This window comes from Staurois parvus, unplaced genomic scaffold (genome assembly GCF_062004578.1).
Source record: "Staurois parvus isolate SC_StPar_1 unplaced genomic scaffold, SC_StPar_1.0 ptg000130l, whole genome shotgun sequence".
Classification (NCBI taxonomy): Eukaryota; Metazoa; Chordata; class Amphibia; order Anura; family Ranidae; genus Staurois; species Staurois parvus.
In genome coordinates this window covers 5,414,318-5,440,443 of record NW_028317926.1, presented here as the reverse complement: position 1 = coordinate 5,440,443, position 26,126 = coordinate 5,414,318, and the positions used below count along the sequence as shown (strand labels likewise).

Sequence of the window (26,126 nt, the reverse complement as noted above, 5' to 3'; positions counted from 1 at the left end):
CAGTGTACAGAGGTCAGCAGAGTGTAGGGCAGTGTACAGAGGTCAGCAGAGTGTAGGGCAGTGTACAGAGGTCAGCAGAGTGTAGGGCAGTGTACAGAGGTCAGTAATATGTAGGGCAGTGTACAGAGGTCAGTAGTATGTAGGGCAGTGTACAGAGGTCAGCAGTATGTAGGGCAATGTACAGAGGTCAGTAGTATGTAGGGCAGTGCACAGAGGTCAGTAGAATAATTACTAAAGTACAAATTAATAGAAGCACAAGTAGCATAGTCCTATTTGTAACAATTTGTTTATATCTATTTTGCCTTCCTAACATCCTCTGGAAGCTACTGGGCTTCAGATTGCGAAACACAATGACATACCCCTCCCTGCAATTTTACTTTCTAACAAAAATTGATTTGCTTGCTTTATCTATAGCCAAATGTAGTTGTACTAGCAGTAGAATGGGATTATTGGTTTGTGAAGATGTAAGGACAGAAACAAAATGATGTATTTAAAGCATTTGGTATTCCTAAAATGAGATTGCAGAAAAATAAATATACTTACAACATGATGATATTGGTACGCTAATAGCCAAGAATATCCAGGCAATATCCACTTTGCTTAGGCAAATAGTTTCTCGGTGTGCTGGTTGACTGCCCTCCTCTGTTACATGTGAAATGTTTCCAGGAGCCCCAGGTTTCCAAGTTCCAGCAGGTACCAGCCTGTTGAGGAAATTCCCAGTAGCTGTAGATCCAGTTGTAGACATAGTTATGGAATTCTTTGTGGTGGCATCAGTTGGCACAGTCAAGTCTAATGTGGTAGTTTGTTCTGATACTGTATGAGGCTTGATGACAGTTTCCTTGCTGCTTTCAATCACAGGTATGGTGCTTTTAGAATCCATAGAAGTCTGCAGAGATGTTGGTAACGTAGTCATTCTTGTAATGGCAGGAGAAGTTCCATTCTTCCCTGGTCTAATGGAGAACAAGGAACCATTGCGATTTAACACATCCCATAATTTATAATGTGGAGTTTTAAAAGGCACAGACACTGATTCAGTATTCTTTGACATTTCACTAGCAAGAGTAGGTGAATTTTCAGGAGAAAGGCTTTGCAGAGTGCCAGCACGAAGTAAAGAGTCTTTATGAAAAGCAAGAATAGTGCTAGTATGGTCATTCGTAGTTGTAGTCCTCATTGGAAAGCCTGTAAAAAGCTCAGGTTTGAGGTAAGGTTCTGTAGACCCAAACAACCCATCTGTCACGTTTCCAAATGCTTTCTGCACAATTCCTGAATGTGTAACACCCTGAACACTGAAAAATGGCGTGGTTGTAAGCCTGGCATTGTATTTAACAGCTTTGTTGCGAAGTGGAGGCCCTGTGTCTGAAGATTTCACAGACTGCCGATTGCCAGATTTTGTAGATTTCCGAAAAGGATTAAAAGTAACACCTGGTGTCACCATTTCTGCATTTGTAGTCGTTTCCTTCAGAATCTGGTAAGATGGTAAGGTTGGATGCTGTTCGTTAACCGCAAATACTTTTTTATCCGCTTGTGCCAAAACAAGTAGAACACCTAAGAAAGAGAATATTTGACATTTAATAAAACATGTTTGGAGATGTGATTTAAACATGGCATAAATATTATCTAGCTGAAGCCTCATAAGGTTTACCAATACTTCTCAGATTGGCAGGAGTAGCTAGAACAGGTCATGTCTACACAACTGAAGAGCTACAAATTGTCATTTCTTGTATAAAACTGAAATCCCAGCAAACAACTAAATTCTGTACACAGTTGAAATGCAAATATATGGACTGTTTAACTGCCGAAAAATGACTGTTCATCCAGTTTAGTGAACACTACACACCTGTGGTGGGCGACCTCATTTTTCTCCATTGCAGTTGGTAATACAATATGGTTATTATCTTCCAATAAGTCTGGGATTGGACAATGATGAAGAAGCAACACTGATAAGGTCTCCTGCTGTACGCATGTTTAAATTGTGATTGACAACACCATGATTCAGAGTGCAGACCATTACTCTCCCAGAGTCTTGCTGTGCAAAGGAATATGGGAAGCTGATTTCAGGAGATTCAGGCAATTATGCTAACTATGATTTTAATGAATCAAAAACTGGGTTAAATAATGTTTTAATATATGTTTTAATATATGCCTGGAGTTCAGCTTTTAAAGGACGCTACCCAATTAAAATATTGACTTTCACTGGAAATGAATAGCTGCAAAAAGCCTTCCATTTCTTTTACTTTAATTACATTATGTTTATTTATATCCTTTCTTTGTTTACCTGTTTGTGTTCGTTTAACCACTTGCCCTCCAGAGGATTTATCCCCCTTCCTGACCAGGCCATTTTTTGTGATACGGCGCTGCATTACTTTAACTGACAATTGCGCGGTCATGCAACACTGCATCCAAATGAAACTTATGCCACTTGTTTCCCACAAGTAGAGCTTTCTTTCAGTAGTATTTGTTTTCCTGTGTGGGTTTTTTTTTTGCACTATAAAAAAAAAGGCTGACAATTTTGAGAAAAAAAACAATATTTTTGACTTTTTGCTATTAAACATGTCCAGTAAAAAAATTTAAAAATCAAATTTCGTCATAAATTTAGTCCAAAATGTATTCTGCTACATATCTTTACTAAAAAAAAATCTCAATACATGTAAACTAATTGGTTTACGTGAAAGTTATAGCGTTTACAAATGGCGATATATATACTGGGATTTTTTTTTTTATTTTTACTAGTAATGGTGGCGATTATAGCGGGACTGCGGTGGGTATTCTGACACTGGGGGGAACTGACTGGTGTCACTGACATCTCCAGTGACACCAATACAGTGATCAGTGCTAACAAAAAGCACTGACACTGTACTAATGACACTGGGCAGGTAGGGATTAACATCTGGGGTGATCAAAAGGTTAACTGTGTGCTGTTTTACTGTGTGCTGTGTGTGTGTGTGCTTCACTGTAAGCACACTGCTATGCATGGCTCTGCTATGTAAAGCCATGCATAGCAGTGTGCAGGAGCTGACAGAGGATAGAACTGCATTGTTTAACAGTTCTCTCCCTCCGTCGGTAATCTTCCTCGATCACCGGGTACCGACGAGTAATCACTGGCCAGGACCCGGTGATTGACAGCTGAGGCCGCTAATAACGGTGCGGGTAGGGCGTGTGCCCCCTTCCTGAAAATGCAAAATTACATGTGATTTTGTGCACAGGGCGGCCAGGAAATGGTTAAAAGTGCATCATACCCCACTTAAAATGAACACATAAGATTTAAAATGTATCTAAACCCAAGAACAAAAATATAATATAGTGTATCTTACCATCACAGGTATTTCTGAGGGCAAGATATAATGAACTGATGAAGAAATAACTGTTAACAGGGTAACGGGTGAAACAAGATTACACACTTAAAGCGGAGCTCCACACAAAAGGGGAAGTTCCGCTTTAAGCCTTTGTCCCCTCTCCCCATGAAGGATTGTCACCTTTGGGGAGCGGGTACCTCAATTTGACAGGTGCCTGCTCCCACTTCCGCTGTGATTGCCTGGTGACAGGTGACAGGTCCCAGAAGACTACGGGACCATTTAGGAAGTGCAGCGTTTCTCGCACATGCGCAGTGGGCACCCGGTTGTGAAGCCGCAAGCTGTCACAGCCGGCTGCCTACACTGAAGATGCCGGCACCAGGGAGAGAAGATAGCCAGTGAAACCAGCGGTGGTAAGAACATCGCTGGACCAAGGGGCAAGTAAGTGTCTATTTTAAAAGTCTGCAGCTACAGTTTTTGCAGCTGCTGACTTTTATTTTTTTTTCAACAATACTACCAGCCACAGACCCATCCATGCCACACTCAGGGAGCAGAGAATTACCTCTTATTCACTACTTATAGGGATGTAAATGCTAAATTGTTGACACTCGTGTAACAAGACAAAACGCAGTCTTAATACTCCATCTCCAAAAGATGAACTATAACTGGGGACAGCGTCATTATCAACAAATAAAATGGAGCCCCACCATGTTCTTAGAGTAAAAAGAAAGCTTATACTGCAAAACTCCTGAAGAGTTGGCTCCTGAAGACCAAATTGCTCAACTCTGGAATTACGCCACTGCATTGTTTTTTTAGCTGTGCAAACCACCATCTGACTGTGATAGCAGCCCAGTAATTCATTTGGAAATTGGGTATTGCCATACCGCCATAAAGTGTGGCTAACCCCAGCAAAGTCCAATTCCAGATGAATGTGCTTGTGCATTGATCTATCTACCTGATGATCTTCTCTGGAATCCAGACAAGACAATGTCTAAGCACATAATTAAATTTGGGTAAAAACGCCACTTTTATTTGATTGACATGTCCCATCAGGTTCTGGGAGTAACATTTATCACATAGTTGCTGTAAAAGGGAGGTGAGATTTAGAGTGAGAAAGTTGTGTACTGCCCTATTCATCGTAATACCCAAATATTTAAAATTATCCACCCATTTAAGAGTGGAGAAGACTCTTGACTCCTTAGCTCCTGGATCTAGGGGAAAAAACAATGACTTAAACCAAATAATAGTTCAATGTGTAATAGTACAGTTCTCAGAATGCCCTCTGCACACTTATGATGAAGTCTCCAAATCCTCCTGTCTACTAGGGTGCCTGTGTCCTCTAAGGTTCTCTTCCTTGGAAATTGTGTGCTGGTCCCTTTAAAGCTGTGCTGTCATGTTAGGTTACTCTAGCAACATGTCAAAAAAAAGGTAAAGAACATCCTCCAATAGTGAAGTAGAATGATACACACTTTATTTAGGTATATTGTCAGTAACCCGGATATGACCAGAGACGTGTGGACTGACACGGGGAACACCAGGCTTCAGGAGTGATGAAAACAATACAATTTATTTGTGAGACACCAATATACAACGCACAGTGCAAACAAAAGCTAGATAACAAAAACCTTCACCCTATATATACATGAACAGTAATCAAGCGTAGTCAGGCTAGCCGGGGTCATACACGGGAGATCAACCATGGGACGCAGAGGAAGACGGGACACAGAGCAGGTAATGGGTAGCAGAGGCTCAAGGGAACAACACCAAGGCCCTGCTTGCAGGCCTGGTTGCTGTTTAAATACACCTCCTGCAATCAGCCTCATGTGATGACTTCATTGCAGGAGGTCAGATCCTGGCTGCTGAAAAGGCACTCGCTGGTATGTCCTGGTACTGCAACCAGCAGTGAGTCCTTTCCTGACATATATAGCTATAAATATATATATTTATAGTTAAAACTGCACTCACAATGTGGTATAATCAGCTAGCATGTCAAAATAATGTACAGGAATAAAGCTACTGCACTGCAAAACGTCACTTTCGGTCCGCAATTACACAAGCTTCACCCTACGCGTTGCATCACGGGTCACGTGACTTCATCAGGGAAGTATTTGTTTTTAACAAGCATGCACTATTTATAAGTACAGCATCTTTTGCTAAGTATATGACTATTTATTTTATTGTATGCACACCTCTTACACTTTAACATATTGATTTTGCACAGATTTATGCAATAATTTGAGGTTGGTTGAAGTAAAGGTAGCTCAGCACTAAACATCATATTTTATTCTATAATCATATTCTATGACGAGTCACATAACCAGCCTGAAGACTTCAGAAAAATGTAGGTATGAAAAAAAACAGGGCATAACATTTGAGCTGGAGGCCTCCAGGGGGTCAGGGCCGTGGATAAGGGGGTACCACTAGTCCTCCTGTACAGGGCCCAGGCCAGTAAAGGGGCCCAGGCAGCTGAGTGAATTGGATGAGCAGGGAGAGCAATCATCACGGCGGGGGGGGGGTAATTATTGGAACCGATCCCCTGTATGGCTTGCCGTGGAAGTCGACTTCTTCTCTTCTCCCTCCTGCTGGCTTTTAGCTGCTGCAGAGAGAGCCATACAGAGGATCACTTCCAGTAATTGACCCCCAGTGCAACTATTAACCTTTCTGTGCACCAAACATTTCTCCTTGCTGCCCAGGTTCACCTGTGTGCACCCCCACCCGCAGTGCTGCCGGCTTCCCTCCTCTCCTTCCCACAAGCAGCTGCAAGCACACAATAAGACCCTTCAGGATGGAAAGTGGGGGAAGGATCCAGTAAATATGTCACATTTACCAACCCCTTCCTTTCCTGAATGAACAAGATGAGTGATCAGTACCAATCACTCATTGTGTTCATTTATATGTAAAGCATAGTAAAATGTGTTTATTTGGAGGGGCCCTGTCACATTGGCTATATGGGGCCACATGGTTTCAAACAGCAGCCCTGCTGGGGATAAAGGGGATTGGAAATGCTGAACTGGAACAAATATGTAGATCAGGACAGACAGAAGTCCTTTCAGCATACTGGTTCTGCTCATTGAATTAATGTACTGAAATAGGAGGGTCAGCATAACTGTCAGGCACCTAGCATTTGTAGAATGAGACATCAGCAATGGTTTTAGTTTTAGAGTGGTAAATAACCCCGGGTACTTTTTGCTGCTATCTGGGACTGGAAAATGGTATAGTGCCAAAAATAAAAACCGCAGAGGCAATCAAATACCACTGAAAGAAAGCTTCATTTGTGGGAAAGAAGGACATAAATTTAATTTGGGTGCAGTGTTGCATGACCGCACAATTGTCAGTTAAAGTATGCAGCGCCGTCATGCAAAAAATGGCTTGGTCAGGAAGGGGAGTAAATTCTCTGGAGGGCAAGTGGTTAACTGGTGTCTGACCAAAGTAACCAGTATGTGTGCATCTGATCACTGTAGGGTGGTAAATAGTAAACACCTTTAAGGGCAAGTACTGATCAGGCTGCAAAATACTTCTTGATATTTTTGGAGGTGCTGTATATAAATCCAAGACGTAATAATAGTTACCTGTACTAGATTTGCACACACTTGTTAGAAAACAAATATGCATACATTTGTGATGACCCAAATAAAGTTTAAGGGCCAGTTCACACTACTTGTGTTTCAGTGTGTTTTTTTCTGCATCCAAAATGCACAGAAAGTAGGTTATATGATTTTCAATGTCGTAGTTCACATCAGTGCTTGCAGTCCCAGTGCATTCCAGTTGCAGAAAAAAAAAGTAGAACCGGCTGCATTTTCTTCTGCACAAAACTGTACTGGAACACGGTAAGTCTGGGTTTACACCTAAACATTTTGCGGTGCATTTTGCAGAAATGCACTACAGTCCATTTAACATGATTTCCTATGAAACATTATTATTATTATTATTATTATTATTATACAGTATTTATAAAGCGCCAATACCAATACAATGCAAAACATGAGGGGATCGAGGGCCCTGCATTTTCGAGCTTACAATCTAGGAGGGAGGGGATAGTGGTACAGGAGGAGATAGCTGTGGGGGATGGGATGGTAGGAAGAGTGGAGGAGGTCGGCAAGTTAGCAGGGGGTGGGGTAGGCTTCCCTGAAGAGATGGGTTTTCATGGTGCGCCTAAAGGAGAGGAGAGTAGGTGATAATCTGATGGGTTGGGGCAGGGAGTTCCAGAGGATGGGTGACACCCTGGAGAAGTCCTGGAGGCGGGCATGGGAGGAGGAGACCAGGGAACTAGAGAGAAGGAGGTCTTGTGAGGAGCGGAGTGTGCGTGCTGAGCGGTACTTGGATATTAGGTCAGTGATGTAGTTCGGGGCAGTATGGTGGACAGCTTTGTATGTCAGTGTTAGGATTTTGAATTTGATCCGTTGCGCAATCGGAAGCCGGTAGAGGGATTGGCAGAGGGGGGTGGCGGAAACGGAGCGGTTGGAAAGGTGAATGAGTCTGGCAGCCGTATTCAGGATCGACTGAAGCGGGGATAGCCAGTGGCGAGGCAGGCCAGTGAGGAGGGAGTTGCAGTAGTCAAGTCGTGATATGATGAGGGAGCGGATGAGCTGTTTAGTGGTTTCTGGGGTTAGGAACATGCGTATTTTGGCAATGTTGTGGAGCTGGAGTCTGCATGAATTAGTTAAAGATTGGACTTGGGGCTGGAAGGATAGGTTGGAGTCCAGAATGACACCAAGTACTCTGGCCTGCAGGGCGGGTTTGATGGTGGCGTTGTTAGATGTGACGGAGAAGTCAATGGGGGGTGGTGTCCGGGCTGGGGGGAAGACAAGAAACTCGGTTTTGGAGAGGTTCAGTTTAAGGAAGTGGAGCAACATCCAGTCTGATATGTCGCTCAGTAGGTGTGTGATTCGGGCGGAGACCGAGGGGGTGAGGTGGGGGGTTGAGAGATAGATTTGTGTGTCGTCGGCATAGAGATGGTAGTTGAAGCCATGAGAGTGTATGAGTTGGCCAAGGGAGGAGGTGTAGATGGAGAAGAGAAGGGGCCCAAGGACAGAGCCTTGAGGGACCCCAACAGAGAAGGGGAGTGAGGGGGAGGTGGTAGCATTATAGGTAACGCTGAAGGAGCGTTGTGACAGGTAGGATGAGAGCCAGGAGAGAGCAGAATCACATGTTCACATCTTCATGTTTTCACCCGGTGCAGTTTTTGAAAAGGGTCAGGGACTTTTTTAAATGCAAAATGTTGCATTTTGGCTCAATAGACTTAATTGGAGAATTGTATGTAGTGTGTTTTTGATGCCTTTTGCATTTTAATCTGCCGAACAACAAGTTGGCAAAAAACGCAAAATGGAAAATGCATAAAAAACTTGTCAAAAACACATGTGCAAAAACAGAAAACGCACCACAAAAAGCACTGCAGAAGCAGATCAAACGCAAAGTGCATAGGTGTGAACCTAGCCTAAAATGTATCAAAAACGCACCAGAATGCACTGGAAAGCATCAAAAATAAATGAAAGAAAAAGAGGGAAAAATTTAACAAGAACGTGTTAAAAACACATCGGAACGCGTTAAAAACTCATCAAAAATGCACCAAAAACCTGTCAAACACGCGCATGCAGAAACGCATTTGAAATGCATCTGGACTGTGTTTCTATGGTGTGACCTGGCCCTTAATGCCTCCTTTCATAAGTCTATGAATTATAAGTGATTATGGTCACTGTTTAAAACATGAATTGAAACTGCAGTATTTTTTAACCCCTTGACACCGACGTAATGCAAATATGCAGCCTCAAAGAACTGGGATTTTTTCCTTGGGGCCACATATTTGCATACCTGTCTTTGTGATGGGAACACGCCACATGGTGTGCTCCCAGCACAAACACTGCGGTGTCACTGAGAGCACTGGGTCCTGTTCTAACGATTGGGACCCAGGACTCCCGATTCCAGGTCACATGATCGCTGTGATAACCTCTGATTGACTATCACAGTGATCAGTCACTGTACAGCCCAGTCCCCTTGTTTTTTCTCTCTCTTTGAATGGAGGAGAGAGATACATTGTATCTCTCTAACTCCTGGCATAGAGGGGAACAAATGTTTGTAAACAAAATAAAAAAAAAAGGATAAATAAATATTAAAAAATAAAATAAAAAATAAATAAAGAAAAAATACCTAGATCAAGGTTTGATCTAGTTCAGTACCAGGGTTAGTGTTTGGGTAAAGGTCAGGGTCAAAGGTCAAGATTTAAAAAAAAAATTGGTATCACTGTCAGTTAGTGTCGATGTCAGTGTCAGTGTGTTTTAGGTAAAAAAAGACAAAAACAAAATGTGCACTATTGTTTCTGGGCTGTACTACGGGTACAAACAACAAAGAACATACACATATATGGTATCGCTGCGATCGTCAAGAGATGGAGAATTTATTTTAGGTTGTTCTTTGGTGGTAGATTATGGTAGTAACAAGAAACACACAGCTAAATTAAAAAAAATATATTTTTTTTTACTATTTTGGGCCAGCTTTCATTTGATAATAAAAAAAATCAGGAGATATCCATTACCATTTACCACCAAACCAAAGCCCAATTTGTCCTGAAAAAAACAAGGTATAATCCACCTGGATGTACAAAGTAGTTATGATGATATGTATGGTTTTACTAACACATGTCAATGTTGCAAAATTGTGCTTAGGCATTTAGATTTGTTTTTACCCTTAGGCGTGAAGGGGTTAACCAACAAAAGCATTAGCTATTTTCAATATAAGATCATAAAAGGTGCTGTGTTTTAAAATATTTTTCCTTTAGTTAAAAATCACTTATTGAATACATCATATCTGTCAAGCTGCACTGAATTGTTAAAAAAAAAGGATCACAGCAATATTGAATAGATACAACTGAGAGTAGCTGACTTCCAACAGGGGCTAACAATTGTTCAACCAAACTAAAATTTGTGCTATCAATTGTTGTTTTTTTTTTAATAAGTTACCATAGTAACTGTGAATAAAAGATATAGCTTTCTTGTAATAGTAGCAATTTTATTCTAGTTATAGCAGTCCTTTTTGCAATGATAAACAGAAAAGAATCAAGGAAAAAGAAAACAGTTTACCTAGTTTGACCCGGATCAGGCTGATTTGTTTGTGGAAAAGATTCACAAACCTTTGGCATTTCATGTGCCGCTATTACACTGCGGTGGTGTAATGCTGCTTCTGGGTGCTTTCATTCCACCCTTTACCTCCTAATTAAAAAAACCTCCAATATTAAAGAATTGCAGGGCTTTTGTTGAGAGTACACATAGCGCACGTCAGTGCTTCTAAGAACATGGAATACTGGTCACACATTAATTACTTATCACTGTTAAACATAAGCGTATCAGCAGTGCAAAACTGCAGACTTTTACCGCTTGTTCTAGAGTTTTTTATTTTTCTTGTTTAACGGTAGGGCCCTAACACCCCCCTGTTCGGTTCGCGGTTGAACATTCGAATATAAGAAAAGTTTGACCGCGGATTTTGAAGAGAGGGAGCAATCCACAAAGCGGTATCTTACAGCATCTGAGTATGCGGTAAGATACCGCATAGCTACTAAACACATTTTTTATTGTTTCAGCTGTAAATGGGGTTCCCTGCTGACAGCTAAATATAAAAAGAATTGCTGGCATTGCCCAGCAATTAAAAAAAAAATGTGTGGTCCCCCCCCTTCCAACCAAGCCCTTTAGGTGTGATATGGATTTTGAGGGGAACCCCCACGCCAAAATTTTTAAAAAAAATGGCGTGGGGGTTCCCCCAAAATCCATACCAGACCCTTCTCCGAGCATGCAGCCCAACAGGTCAGGAAACCATACCAGGCTACATCCCCTCAACATGGGGGGTTGTTTTAGGGCAGGGGAGGCTCCCCCCCCAAAGCACCTTGTCCTCATGTTGATAGGGACATGGGCTTCTTCCTCACAACTGTGGCTGGTGGTTGTGGGGGTCTGTGGGCAGGGGGCTTATCGGATTCAGGAAGCCCCCTTTAGAAAAGGGTGCCCAGATCCCGGTCCCCCTCATGTGAATGAGTATGGGGTACATGGTACCGCTACCCATTCACAAAAAAAAGTGTAGTGTAAAAATGACAGAAGACAGTCTTTGACAAGTCCTTTAATAACAACAAAAATTTTAAAATTTATGTCCCCCGAAGCAAATCCAACGTCAATCACGATGCCCGCCACCACTACGACTCGAAAAAAAGAAAAAAAAAAACCTCTCCACTCTTGATGCTGGCTCCTGCTGTCTGACAATTGCGCCGGGATGACAGTTCTTAAATACTGTAATGACATCACAAGGGGGCGGGGATACCCCTCCCTGTAGTGACGTCATCATGCGCTGTAATTGGCCAAAGCATTGCACATGGCCTGTGGTCAGGTGCATTTCTTTGGCCAATCACATTGCACTGTCAGGGCGCAGTGCATTGTGGTCCGTGGCAGGCGAACAGCCCGCTGAACGCCCTTGCCGTTCGTGTGTTCGCTGAACACACGAATGGTTGATGTTCGACTTGAATATACAATCTCTCTTTATTTATCAGTATGTAGAACCTTCAGTATACATTTTCCAGGTCCTTCACCATCAACCAGTCAAAGTGCTTCTTATCATCCTCATTAACAGCACATTGCAGTGTTTTATTACAGCAAATGTCACCAAGTGTGGGAATCAGTGGGGAAGATTTACTAAAACTGGTGCACTCAGAATCTGGTGCAGCTTTTCATGGTAGCCAATCAGCTTATAGCTTCAGCTTTGGCAATAAAACCTGGAAGCTGATTGGTTTCTATGCAGAGCTGCACCAAATTTTGCACATTCCAGGTTTAGTAAATACCCCCAGGGACTCTGGGCACCAAAATACTGAAGATGTACAGAAAAACAGTGCAGGTATTAATAGTTAAATTTAGTCTTAGGATAAGTTAAAGTGTATATAAGCCCCTGAAGAAGCGAGGGTGAAACATGTAGGAAGTATACTACATTTACCTAACCAAGTTTGAATCTCAGTTGGTATTCTTAGAATTGAAATTGTTTTTATGTTTTTGTACTTTTTCCTTTCTTGTGTTTTACCAAAATACAAAATAAAAATTATATAACTTTTAATGTGTGGTATTCATGTCTATGCACCCTGAAAGTCCCATCTTCTCTATTGATTATTTGTATATAAGCTCCAGGACTGTCTTTAAGATATGCAAAAGGGACAGCTGCCCTGGGCCCACCCAGTCATTGTTGTTGGGCCCAAAGCAGTTGCCCCATACTTGCCAACTGTCCCAATGTACATTCCCTTGTCCCTTGAAGTCTTTGTCCCGCGCTGTGCCCCAATATCTCAGTGTGAAGTGCTGTCACTTATGCTGCCCAGCTCTGCCCTATCTCACATGCAGACTGTGTCAGCATTCACATGTAAATAGTATTCATATGTAAATAGAGTGGCATTGATATGTAAATAGCGGGGGTATTCATATGTAATTATCAAGAGCATTCATATGTCTATTATACCCCCCTGAGGCTCCAACCACCATCACCCCTGCTGAATGCTGCCCACTGGAGAGGTAAGTAGGGGCATGGTTGAAAGTGCTGCCTGCAACTGTGGTCACTGAGCCTACCATTAGCCTGTTCTACAAAGGTAAGCAAAGTGTAGTGTGTGTGAGAGCAGAGGTAGGCAGAAAAGGAATTACAGTTTTTGGGGTACAGGTGAGCAGAGGAGGGGATGTACAGAGGTAAGGAAGGTAGGTGCAAAGATGAGCATAGGTGACGTGTAGAGTTAAGGTGGGGGGAGGTTAGAGTGAAGAGGATGGGGGAGGATAGGGTGCAGAGGTTAGCAGGGAAATTTAGGATGCAAAGGTGTACTGACGGGGTAGATAAAGATGCATGTCACGGGTAGGGAAGCACATTAATTTCAATGGGCAGCTCTATGTGCTAAAAATGTATGGAAATAATGTCCCCGATCCTTTTTCAAAATCACACCGAGCCACAGCACAGTGAATTTTGGTGCATGTGGAAATGCACACGTCAGTAGATGTATGAGGTTGTCATTGACAATTAATGGCACTGCTGTGTATCTTTTAAAGGGCAGCACATTTCTGTTCTGCCAGGAAAGCAATTTTGCATGAGTTCCCTAACTTACATTTGTGGTCAGTGTCGAATCCTCCTTTACATTGGTGGTCCATGTAGGAGCACCCCTTAAATTGGTGGTCAGTGTAAATTCCCCCTTACGTTGGTAGCCAGTGTAGAAATGTATTGGTTGTTGGTGTAAAATCCCCCATTACATTGGTCGTCAGTGCAAATTCCCCATCACACTGGTGGTCAGTGTACTGTAAATTTTCCTTTACATTGGTGGTAAGTGTAGAATTGCCCTTACATTGGTGGTCAGTGTAAATCCCCTTTTACATTGGTGGTCGATGTAGAAATGCCACCTCCCATCCCAATGCAGCACTGCCACTGATCCCATCCACCACAAGAGCCACTTATCCCATTCCCCATAGCACTGTCACTAATCCCATCCCCCCACCACTGCTACTGATCCCATCCCCCCATCACTGCCACTGGTCCTATCAACCCCCCAGCACTGCCACTGATCACACCCTCCCCCTAGCACTGTCACTGATTCCATGAGTCCTAGAATCTCTAGGAGATTTCTGTCTATTAGTGGGTCCCATCACCTTCCCACTCTATGGTGTGCAGGCAGTGAGGAAATGATGTGCTGTAACCTTCAGTAACCAATTGCAATTGCTGCCTGATCTGCTAAATAAACTGATTTTGAGTCTAACTGCTATTTATTGTATGTCTCAGAACAGGTGGAGAGCAAAATTGCATGGGGGGGCTATGCAAATTTTTGCCCAGGGCCCAATCAATATTAAAGATGGCCCTGTCCCAGAGGGAAAGCTCCTTCCACCTTGTTTGGGAGGATGGAGGAATCTGCTAGTTCTTTTATGTTCAGCCCATTGGTGATCGAAATAGACAAACCATGCTTGCCAAGCTTTAGGTTTTGGAGAGGTTAAGGGTTATTATTAGAGGTCAAGTTTTAAAGTTCTGGTATGGGATATAGTTAACAGTTTAAGCTGATACCTTATGGGTTATAGTTATCAGTTTATTAGTTAGGCTGGCCATGCGCTGTGCAAATTTCATCTGGTTCCTGAGGAATCATGCAAAACGCTTATAGTGGGGGCCCTGCCGGCCCCACTGGGTTCGAAAAGGTTGAACGTTTAATTGACTTTTGTTAAAGGTGCCTTCTGAAAAAGTTTCACCCGAACTATGTATGGCCAGCTTTACATTAAGGTTTGAGGTCAGGGAAATGTGCAGATGCAGCAGATGTCTGGGAGAGAAAAATTTGGCATGCTACAGAAAGTGACAGAGAAGGGATATATTTTTGCTTGATCTGTGTGTGTTTGTAAATTGAGTTCTGAAGATCACCATTTTTATTGAAAGGTGACCAGCCTCAATGCAAACCTTTTTTTCTAATTTGCTGCTGTTGGGCAATAATTATCAAGTTAATTATACACTTAAATACTTTACAAAAGGTATTAGTCAGCATGACAAAAATATTATTTCTGTAGCACTGCCATCAAATTCATATTTTTAGTTATTATGTTGTTTACCTTAACCCCCAGGCATCTGCAATCTACCTATCAGCATTTTCAGCCATGAGTTTCAATGCTGTGAGAACATTAATATTCTAGATAAGAACTAGGAATGCAATTATATAAAATATGAGAGAACTGCTTTTCACAGCATAATCAAAAAGCATAATTAATGAAAAAATACACTTTTAATTAGAACAAGCTGTTAAGAAAACACTAAAAGGTTGAGATAATAAACCTATATAGACCACCACCATTGCATTCAGAAATACGAGCACCAGACAATGATGTATACACAAGGCACACACATACACGGAGATTTTGACCACTAAGAAATTGCTAACACTAAAATTGGCAATGTTAATGCTGAGAACCATCAGAAAAGTTGCAACAGACATTGTCTTCGTAGCTGGCAAAGAGAACACACTACTGGCCTTTGCCAACGATATGCTCCTTTTGCTCACAAAACCTCATATCACCTTACCAAATTTAAGGTCTACTCTGGAGGAATTCCGGGTCATATCCAACCTTAAAATAAACGACTCTAGATTGTCTGCTCTCAATCTGATGTTGCTAAAAATGGCATTGACGTTATGCCAGCAAAAATTTCTTTTGATCTGGAGCGCGTACTTGGTTATCGAACTTCCATCCAGTTTAACAGAACTTTACTCTTGAATGCTTCTCATGATTCTGCAGGGTGCCAGTACTAAAAATGAATATTCTCCCCTCTTTCAAACTGTTCCAATATTCCTTACCAGAGCCTTCTTTGTGTCCCTCAAATGTACATTACAAGCCTTCATTTGGTAAAACACTGCTCCACTGATAAGTCTCACACACTTATGACTGCCAAAAGCTAGAGGAGGTATAGGCCTGTAAAATTTACAATAACACTTCTGGGCGTGCCAACTCGAAAGAATAGTGATGGAATGTCCACTCAGCATACAAAGAGTGGGTGAGCCATGAACAAGCGTTTCGAGACCAACCGCTACAATCAATGCCTTGGCTCAAACCCAATCACATCCTGGGCTGGAGCCACAACCATCTACTTATAGCCACTGCCGACATTTTTTAGGCTCATCCGTGGCTCACTTTGTATTTCCTCTATTCCGCCCCACTTATCCATTAATGATTAAACCCAAACTTTGCACCAGAAATGTCACAAAGTATTCTAAAGGCCTGTGGGCCACATAACCATCCCTTAGCTCACCATTTTTTTAAGAATGTTCTTCCCCAGCAGGTCTACCTTAACCAATTGCACTCAGTCCAATGAATTACCCTTATTGTTCTAATTTCAAATTTTTCACTTATTTTCTGTACTGCTTACCCTATTTGAATTGCTGTATTTACAAACTGCCCCTCAAGGGCACCTAATCTCAACCACATAGGAACCTCCAAACTGAACAAAACCGAACTATATGCGCTCCACTCAAGCACACAAAGTAATGAATTGGGGAGGGTTACCCCAAGCATCTTGAATCACCCCATCAACCTCGAGACCCCATCCCTGGTCCCTTAGCCTACACCTTTACTTACATCAACCCCCCCCCACACACACACACCCTCCCTTTTTTTAATTCTATTTTTCTATTCCAATTCCTGTCTTTTTTTTCCACTGGACTGCCAAGGTGATACTTAATCTCTCGCCTTGGATCGCCACTATGACCCTCCCTGACTACTTAATGCTCTAGTCTGCCTTTAAGCAACATTAAATAATATTTTACACTTTTTTTTTTTTATTTTAAGACCGCATGTCATTTTTTAAATGGCCAAATGCATCTGAGCCCAGCAGGTCAGGGACAACATCACCTCAGATTGAACACCTCCTCCCCCTTCCTTTGTAAGACTTTCCTCTCTTTTCCCTCTGATTATTGTCCTATATCTGTCTATGATGCTCCCTAGGAAGCACAACTGATGCTTGCTTATTTTGTACATATGTTGATAAACACTTAATTTAGAAAAAAGGCAAACCTGGGCACATTCGTAGTTTGCATCTGACCCCACGCTGACCGTGGCAGCTCTGGGTTTTCCTCTAGGGATCAGGAACCAATCATCATGGTTCCCAAAAAATATGTGTACAATGATAGTCCATCATGGTAATCACTCTCAGATTGCAGGCTTGTTTACAAACAAAACTCTTCAGCCTGCAGATGCCATTACAACCTGAAGATGATAGTATGCTTTGTTTAATACTGCAACTGGCAGATACAATTTCAGTATTAAACGTATTTATTAATTTAAAACAGTCCTTAAAAATGTAATTTAAAAAAATGTTTAATTAGTCAGACTATATTGTAAAAATGAAAACAGGTTATTCATTAACACAGCGTACCAAATCAAAGTCTTTTATGTCCTTAAAAATTTTAAAAATGAATTAGGTTAACAACTTAGTGCTGGCATCATTGTCAGGATAAAGCAATGCATACTGATGCGGCCACTAGTCATGAAAGTGTTAAACTAATTTTTATAGGAATATGACATTTTTACAAGCGCATAAGCCATATTTTGCTGTGGTACTAAATGTAAAGATTTATATTTGGCAAAGAGAGGTTTTGGTTGTTCAGTGCAACAAGATCATTTAGAAGTTAACCGCGTTATCTGCATTCTTTATTTTATCAGTGGACCTTTTCATGTTTTATACCATTTTAATAACTACACTGCTATATTGAACCATTGTCAAACGCAGTTAGTGATGAAGACCATTCCTGTACTATCCAGGCAACGAAGGTGTTAATCCATTTTGACCTCCATGGCCACTCAGTGGAAGTCTCCCCTTGTTGCCATGCAACTATCAGTAATGCTGCATGCAGTGCCCCACTTCAGCATTACCTGCCCTGTGTGTATTCTAGTTTACTGGAGAAAAGGAAAATTTTAGTGAATGCTTGAATACATTATCTTTATCATTTCCAGTTGAATAAAAACAATATAATAGCACAAGGTTAATTTAAATTACAAGATGTACTCTTCCAGCACATACCTTGCTTAAACACTCATGCTAATCTGGTTTTGGAGGGCGTAGAAGTAATAGAAAGGCATAACATTAAGTATAAAATTCCAAGATTGATTTGAAATGTGTTTATTTATTTGGAAAAGTGTTTTTGTTTGCATTATAGATTTTGAATACCCATCAATGTTTGTTTCCATGTACTGTTCTTTCTCAGACGTAGATTGTTAATACTGCATTGTCAATAGCTTTTCAATTAGCAAAACTTTTGATTATTTAAATGTTATTTAAACAACACTGTTTAGTCAAAACAAAGAACTAAAATTGACTATATATGACAACAGAAGAATTCCTATAAATCTATAGTCACCTTCCCATATATAGTAAAAAACGTTTTTACTATACTAAACAACACATTCATTGTTTTTTTGTTTAGTCACAACAAAGAACTAAAATTGACTATATATGACAACAGAAGAATTCCTATAAATCTATAGTCACCTTCCCATATGCTGTAATAGCTTTTATTCTAGTTTAGTCCTAGTTTTAATTTTTAGTGTCAGTTTAACCACTTGCCCTCCAGAGGATTTACCCCCCCTGCCTGACCAGGCCATTTTATGCGTTACTTTAACTGACAATTGCACAGTCATGCAACCCTGCAACTAAATTAAATTTACGCCTTCCCCCACAAATAGAGTTTTCTTTTGGTGGTATTTGATTGCCTGTGTGTTTTTTATTTTTTGTGATATAAACAAAAAAAACCTGACAATTTTGAGAAAAAAACAATATTTTTGACTTCTTGCTAAAATGTATTCTGTTACGTCTTTGCTAAAAAAAATCCCAATACGTGTAAATTAATTGGTTTACGTGAAAGTTATAATGTTTACAAATGGCGGTATAGATACTGGAATTTTTTTTTTTTACTAGTAATGGCAGCGATCAGTGACTTATAGAAGGACTGCGGTGGGCATTCTGACACTGGGGGGAACTGACTTGGTGTCACTGACATACCCAGTGACACCAATACAGTGATCAGTGCTAATAAAAAGCACTGACACTGTGCTAATGGCACTGGGCAGGAAGGGGTTAACATGTGGGGCGATCAAAGGGTTAACTGTGTGCTGTTTCACTATGTGTGCTTCACTATAAGCACACTGCTTTGTATGACTCTGCTATGCAGAGCCATACAAAGCAGTGTGCAGGAGCTGACAGGGGAGAGATCTGTGTTGTTTATGCACAGGTCTCTCCCCCATCAGAGATACTCAGTGATTGCCGGGACCCGGTGATTGACAGCTGAGACCACATATATATACATGATTTTGCGCACCCGTGCTGCCCTGTAGCAGTATTTTGTCCTGTAGGGCAGCCCGGAATTGGTTAAGAAAGAGGTGAAGTCACTTCCTGTGCTCCCCTGGGGAGTGTACTGCCAAACTGGAGGGTATTTGGACAGAGGGACAGCTCCCAACTTTCACTGCCCATCTTTTGGAAAGCAATCCCTCTGTTTTTCCTCCTCTGTTGTACCTCTTTTGGGTTTGATATATAGACCACTTTAAAAAAATCACTATTTAACTGTCAAACGTTTTGCACCACACAAAATCCTTCATTCACTCTATTGTAGCACCCTCCAAGGAATTTTCTAGACAGGAGGTTGAATAGCAGTTGGAAGAAACAGCCAGAGGGGTCAGATTTGTGTCAGGACTGAGAGGCTCTTGCAGATCAGCTTTCTAATACCTTCCCCTGATCTAGAGACTTGGAGAAGTCTCTAGAACTCAGTAGGCGGAGGTGAGGAGTGGTTAATCTGTATGCTTAAGGGACCCTGACCAATCCCCAAGCAGGAGACTTGGCAAGAGGTTGGGACAGCCCTTAAAGGGTTACTAAATTCAGGACCCTGCATTCACTATATCCGGTCTCCCACAGTACACAAAACATGGAAATGCAATTATTTTAGTAGATATAAACTGCTAAATACCTTTTCTTTTCAGCAGTTAGAGCAGTCTTGTGACTTCTATCAGTGTCCAGCTGAGCACTGGTTAATCTTGCAGGAGGAGTTTTCATTCTGCTCTGACTGTCCTATGAGGCTGCATTACCCCTGACCCTCTGTCTGGCCTGCGCTGATTGGCCCTGTGCTGATTACATGTATCCTCCCAAAGAAAAAACGAAATCCCTAGCAATACACACAAACTGAGCATGTGCAGAGTGACTCCTAGAGCTCTGTGCTATCAGCAGATGGATTGGGGACAGTAGAAGTTAGGAATTTCAAATTTCAGGGCCGCCAAATTTTGCATTATTTATTGGGTTTTGTCCAAAAATATTGAATCCTTCCGAATAATTTTGATATATGAATATCGAATCCACCCAAAATATATAGCAATCTTCAAAATAAACTGCAACATTTTTCGAATTCACCAGACCAACAAATATACAAAATTAATACTGAATATTACAAAACATAATGTTTAACATAGCAAATATTAAGAACAAAATTCTTCAATGAACAAACACATCCAAAATGAAATGAAAATTTTCAGCATGCAGATGTGTAGTCTGAAGTGTTATGACTTTCTTTGCCAGAAGTAATTTGCCTGCTAGCCTTTTAATCTAATATAAACACAGAGCAGGGGCTCAGAAAGAAGGGATAGAGAAGAGAGCTGACCACTTACTTGAATACCTTCTCTGCTTCTGTTGTGAAATTTGAGGATGAATTGTTCCACAGTGGCTGTATGTATATACTTGATTAATATGTAAAAGATTGAATGCCTATTGCCTGTCTGCAGTTCTACTTAAAGGAAAAAAAAACAGGTTTTTTTTTTGCAGTTCAAAGCAAACTCTAGCTTTGTGATGCAAATATTCAACAGAAATCATATGTTCTGCATCCGTACCAAAAGAGTGGAATTTTTAAGCTGTCAGTCTCTCCTAAATTTGGCTGCATGGATTGCTGATGTCACACCAATTATCAGCAGTTTAAAATAAGATCAGCACTGCTCAGCTTGAATGTTAGCAATCAAAAATCCTTTGATTGGTGTGCAACTCTGTGACAAGGAGGTATGTGGATTACAAGATTTATGCAGGCCATAGATGGGGAGAAAAACGGCAGATTTTCGGCCGATTAACGAACTATCGGTCGGTCTAAAAAACTTACCTGACCACCAATTATTACGAAAATCGGCCGATTAATGAGTAACCTATAACGGGAAATGATGTCATTTTGTGGCCTTTGTGATCCTTTTTCGGAAAACGATCGTTCGTTTTTGACCATCAATGAGGATAAAGTCGGGCGTTTTTCGAAAATTTTCCAACATCACCGATAATCTGAAAGTCCAAAATACACGAAAAACGGCCGACAAAATCGTCCACTAACGATAAGATAATCGGCCGGTTTTATTTTCGGACGAAAAATCGGCCGTTTTTCTCCCCATCTATGGCCTGCATTAGTCCAGTAACTGAGATCTGTTCTTCATCAAATTTTAAATTTAAATGGTGTTTCAGGCCTACATGTACTTCAATTGGTAGTGTATACTAGAGACTATCCATATTTATAATAGGGTTTTATGCAACTAAACTATGTCTTGCAAACATACAATTTGATTAATACAAGATTTCAGCGTAGGAAAAGAAGTAAAATAAATGGAAGACGACGCATTTGGTGTTCAATATTCTCTTTGCACCTATTAAATATATAAAATGCAACTATATTGAAATGAACCTTTGAATTGTCACTTTACGTAAGCTGAATATTTATATAAATTGACTTGGCTATCATATCATAAATTATCATAAATCAGAATATGATCTTAAAGGAGAAGTACAGCCAAAGCTCTTTCTTTAACCCGCTGTGAGCTGAAAATGCGTCACAGGAGTGCAGAATGAACTGCACTCCTGTGATCTGCAGAAGTACAGCCAAGAAAGCTTTAACAGTACTTCTCCTTTAAATGTTATGACCAGCCTCACCAACAGGAGGAGAAAGGTGGTGGAGCTTTTCACTGAAAGTAGGTTTTACTTATGTTTTTTTTGCTCAGTTTGAGGGTAAGATTTATAACTTGCTTACTGTAATAACTTCATCACTGGCAAGAGAATATATAGGAAATTAAAGAAACTTATATAATAAAAGCATAGCAGCAAATATAATATTTCTCTGCGTGACTATAGGAAAATCATAACCATGATCTAAAATTTCAGAAAACAAATACATCACATAATCTAATTTCACAATTGACACAATTACCAAAGACACTGTAGGATATAAGTAAACTGAAAAAAACATGTTTTCCTTTTTTTCGCGGCTGCTGGCATAAGTTGGCCAAGGAATGTGTTTTTTTCAGATTCCTTGAGCAGGAAAAGTACTGATCACAGTTATCCTTGTGGTCTCACTATATTGTACATAACTAATATGAACACAGGATCTGCTGCACAAGTGTTATCAGCCAATAGAGTTGATAGAACAACATTGGTCCCAGTGTCCAATATTAGACAAGGATCCTGGCTATGCTTATGCCCTTCTACGGTTCTGGTGTTTACTACATATACTCTATTGTTTGTGTGGGTTAAAAATGAACCATTGTCTGTGTGGATTTAATGAAAATTTAATGACTAAAGAATATTCAATTTTTATTTAATATGGTTACTATGGATCAGTGAATTTCCACTTGAGTGAATTAAACTCTTATAATGTTAGGGTGTGGGTCTTGAGTTTCAACATACCTTTCTATATGTGAAATATACAGTACGTTATTGTTTTATACTGATTACGCTGCCAAAACCAATCAGGTTTGCTCAAATGACTATGTACATCCCTTTCTCTACCTAACTAGTGTTCATGATATAAGATGCTGGATTATACAACAATTGTTCATTTGTAGAAATGCAAGTACTGAAATGTAATGGATAGTTGTGTGATGTTATTTATACCTCTGGAATAATTTTTTCATTTGCAAAAACAAAAAGTAACAAAATATAAATATTCTAAAGTGATACCGTATTTTTTGCTCCATAAGATGCACTTTCCCCCCCCAAAAAAATGGGGGGAAATGTCTGTGTGTCTTATGCAGCGAATATGGAGTGGCCAACCCGGAATTCCCCCCCGTCGCCACCGCCATGTTAGAATACTGGGCCGGCCACATGGCTCTGCAGTGCAGAAGAACCCGCTCCTATGTCCTACCTGTTCCTCGGTCCAGCGATGTCCTGCTTCTGTCGGCCGTCTTCTCTCCCTGGCGCCGGCATCTTCAGTGTAGACCCCTGGCTGTGACAACTTGCGGCTTCACAGCTGGGTAGCTACTGCACATGTGCGAGAAGCGCTGAGCTTTGTGAATGTACCCATAGTCTTCTGGGACCTGTCACCCCACAACTGATGTTGGCAATAGGGCATGGATGATCATGGCGTCACTGTCCAAATATGGGCACATGGCCATAATGGTTCAATGTCAATGATGTCTTGAGCATTGCCACCCCTTTTTATATTAGCAGCTGTGGGGTGGGGAAACTCCCGCCTGTGGTTTATTGACACAGCTAACTTCTGTTTTGGATCAAATCCAAGCTCATCCCTACTTGCAACCTGAACACAAAAAAGCTGCAAATACATAGTAAACATACAATAAATATTAACCATATAGGTTGAACTGTTTTTTTTTTTAAAAATCAGAGTTCAGATGTTTCTTGGTTGCCATGGTCAAAGCTAACAGACTGGTCAAACAAGGATCCGAAATATCCAAAAATGAAAGGATACAGTGTGCACGTCTCCTAAATTTTGTTGATTTAACAGATCAAATTAGAAACAAAGTCTGACAATACGTGACTAGTTTTAGATGCTGTCTGCAGCCTTTCGGCTTATGGTGAACCCATGCACTAAAATTTTCCATTTCCAATGTTTAAAAATCTTAAATGTTCATTAAAATAATCACTGGTGACCCATGATGTTCTTGTCCAGGCACCCCCCCCCAGTAATTTGTTCATTCATTTATTCTTTTGAAATATATTTTCTTTTTCTGAACTCTTGAGGCTGGTCACGTGGCGCCATGGGTCTTCTTCAATTTCACCTCTTCTCCCAGTGGTGGGAGGTCCTCATAGATGCAGAGAGTGATGCCGATGTGATGATGTCAGCATTGCTCCCTGTATCATCACACCAGAGCGCGTGGCCAGAACAGTGGCTGAGGCCACTCCTCAACATTGGATTCCTGGGGTCGGTTGAGCAGCGTCCATCCCCTCACTCATATCCTTTGTGTCTTTTGAGGAATATATTTAAATTGTTTTTTTTCTGCCCAAAATTCAGCTTTAATGATGTGGTAACCATCTTCACACCATCAGGCTTAGGTGGTAAAATGCTTCTCAACCTACACTACACACACACATATAAAATAATCATCTGCTAATAAAGCTCATCTGTACAAAAGATGCACAATGTTCAAAGAGAAGCTGTTCTGCAAATCAGTAGCATTTCTAGTTTCTCTGCATATTTTATACTTGCAATTAGTTTACACATTGTACATGTGTGACAGACTGAATGTTAAGCCTCATGGCAAGTCTGGGCAGGAAGATAATAGAAGTGCATAACTAGAATTCATAATGACTTGCTTAATGCAGTGCAAATCACACAATCTAGCAGTCTATAAATAGGTCTGCTTGTGGTGTGAAAGCAGAACATGTCGTAACATGCTTGAATTTAGTATAAGCCACATACAGAAAATGCGTCCCTTCTAAAACCTCTCAACAGGACATACTGTATTTATAAAGTAATGAATCATTTACCAATTGCTCACTACCCGGGGCCTGTTGGAAGGTCCCCCATGAAGCACCATTGCCAGCTGGATTAGTAAATAAATACAAATTATTGAGTCTGTTTTGCCCCAACACTTAGTTTTCCTATTCTTCAGTGAAGAATCCATGCCTCCATACATCCCACCAGGCTCTGTTTGCTTTTAAAAATTTACTATTTTGAAATAGCGAAATATTAATTTCATAAGTCTTACCCTTTGAAAGCTGATCATAATCAATACTTTCCATTTGTTTAAAGGGAATGTAAACTTTCCTACCTGTATCTTGTGTTTTTCACCTGCGTAAGAAGTATATTGATTAGCACAGTGGCTAAATGGTTTGCACTTCCACCTGGCAGTACTAGGGTCACTGGTTCAAATCCCAACCACGGCACCACCTGCCTGGAGTTTGCATGTTCTCCCTGTGACTGTGTGGGTTTCCTCCCACACTCCAAAGACATGCTGGTAGGTTAATTGGCTCCTGTCTAAATTGGCCCTAGTATGTGTATGTATGAAGATGAGTTGGGACCTTAGATTGTATGTCCCTTGAAGGTTAGGGACTGATGTCAATGTACAATATATGTATGTAAAGCACTGCATGAATTGACAGAGCTATAGAAGTACCTGAAATAAATAATCATGTGGTTTCATGGTGACATTTGTTGCCCTGGACATACAGTCTAAAGTAGACTAAATCTTCAAATTTCTACATCAGCAATTTCTGTTTGTGTAAAGACGCAGCATGGCACTGCACAAGTTAATACATGACCTCTGTCTGTAGTCTAAGAACTAACATTTCCTGAGAAGAAACTACATATCCCACAATCCCTGGGTCTCCCAGTCTAGCACTGGTGAAGGTGCAATAATTAGATCTGACGGCCACAAGAATGCAGAGAATTCACAGACACAAAAAGCTCACAGATGCAGCAGCAAAATGTTTTCTTTATCACATCAGTACTCCCATACTTGTGATGCAACACAGAGCAGATGGCATCACATCCATAGTATGATGTGTGAGCCAGAACAGGAAGTTGCCTTGTCCCTTTGGTAAAACAAATACCGTATTTTCCGGCGCATAAGACGACTTTTTACCCCTTGAAAATCTTCTCAAAAGTCGGGGGTCGTCTTATACGCCGGTAACGGCATGCTGACACTTTTTAGGGGGGTGGCACCGCGCCGCCCCCCCTTCCAACAGAAGGGAAACTAAGTACAGGGGTGGGCAGGGGCTGCTGTCTCTTACCTGGCTCCGGTCCCACGACGATCCGGTCCAGGAACCGCGGCTGCTCCTTCCTTCGGTTCATCCACTGGATGTTCGCGCGGCTGCTCGGGTCCGCCTCCCCACCAGTGATTGGCCGCCAGAACTGTAGCTTAGGAAAGGCACACAGGCGGCCAATCACCGGCGAGGAGGCGGAGCTGAGCGGCCCCGCAAAAATCGAGTGGAGATGCAGGTAAGTGTGCCGTGCTTAGGTGCTGCTGAAACCACATATGCTGGCTGCAGCAGCACCGTACTGGAACAGGGGTCAGCAATTGTCAGTGGGAGGAATAGTGCCCCATCGTTGGTGTCACTGATACCAATGATGGGGCATTATTCCTACCACTGACA

General features: G+C 41.2%; 1 protein-coding gene across 2 annotated transcripts in view; it reads right to left on the bottom strand.

The window, feature by feature from the left end:
• Positions 1-26,126, bottom strand: part of TMEM108 (transmembrane protein 108) — a 312,715-nt gene that overhangs the window by 67,852 nt on the left and 218,737 nt on the right. For both annotated transcript variants that reach the window (XM_089672539.1, XM_089672538.1), the window contains one exon: positions 544-1,545. In XM_089672539.1, the coding sequence (XP_089528665.1) occupies positions 544-1,545 (1,002 nt within the window). The remainder of the gene's footprint in view (positions 1-543; positions 1,546-26,126) is intronic.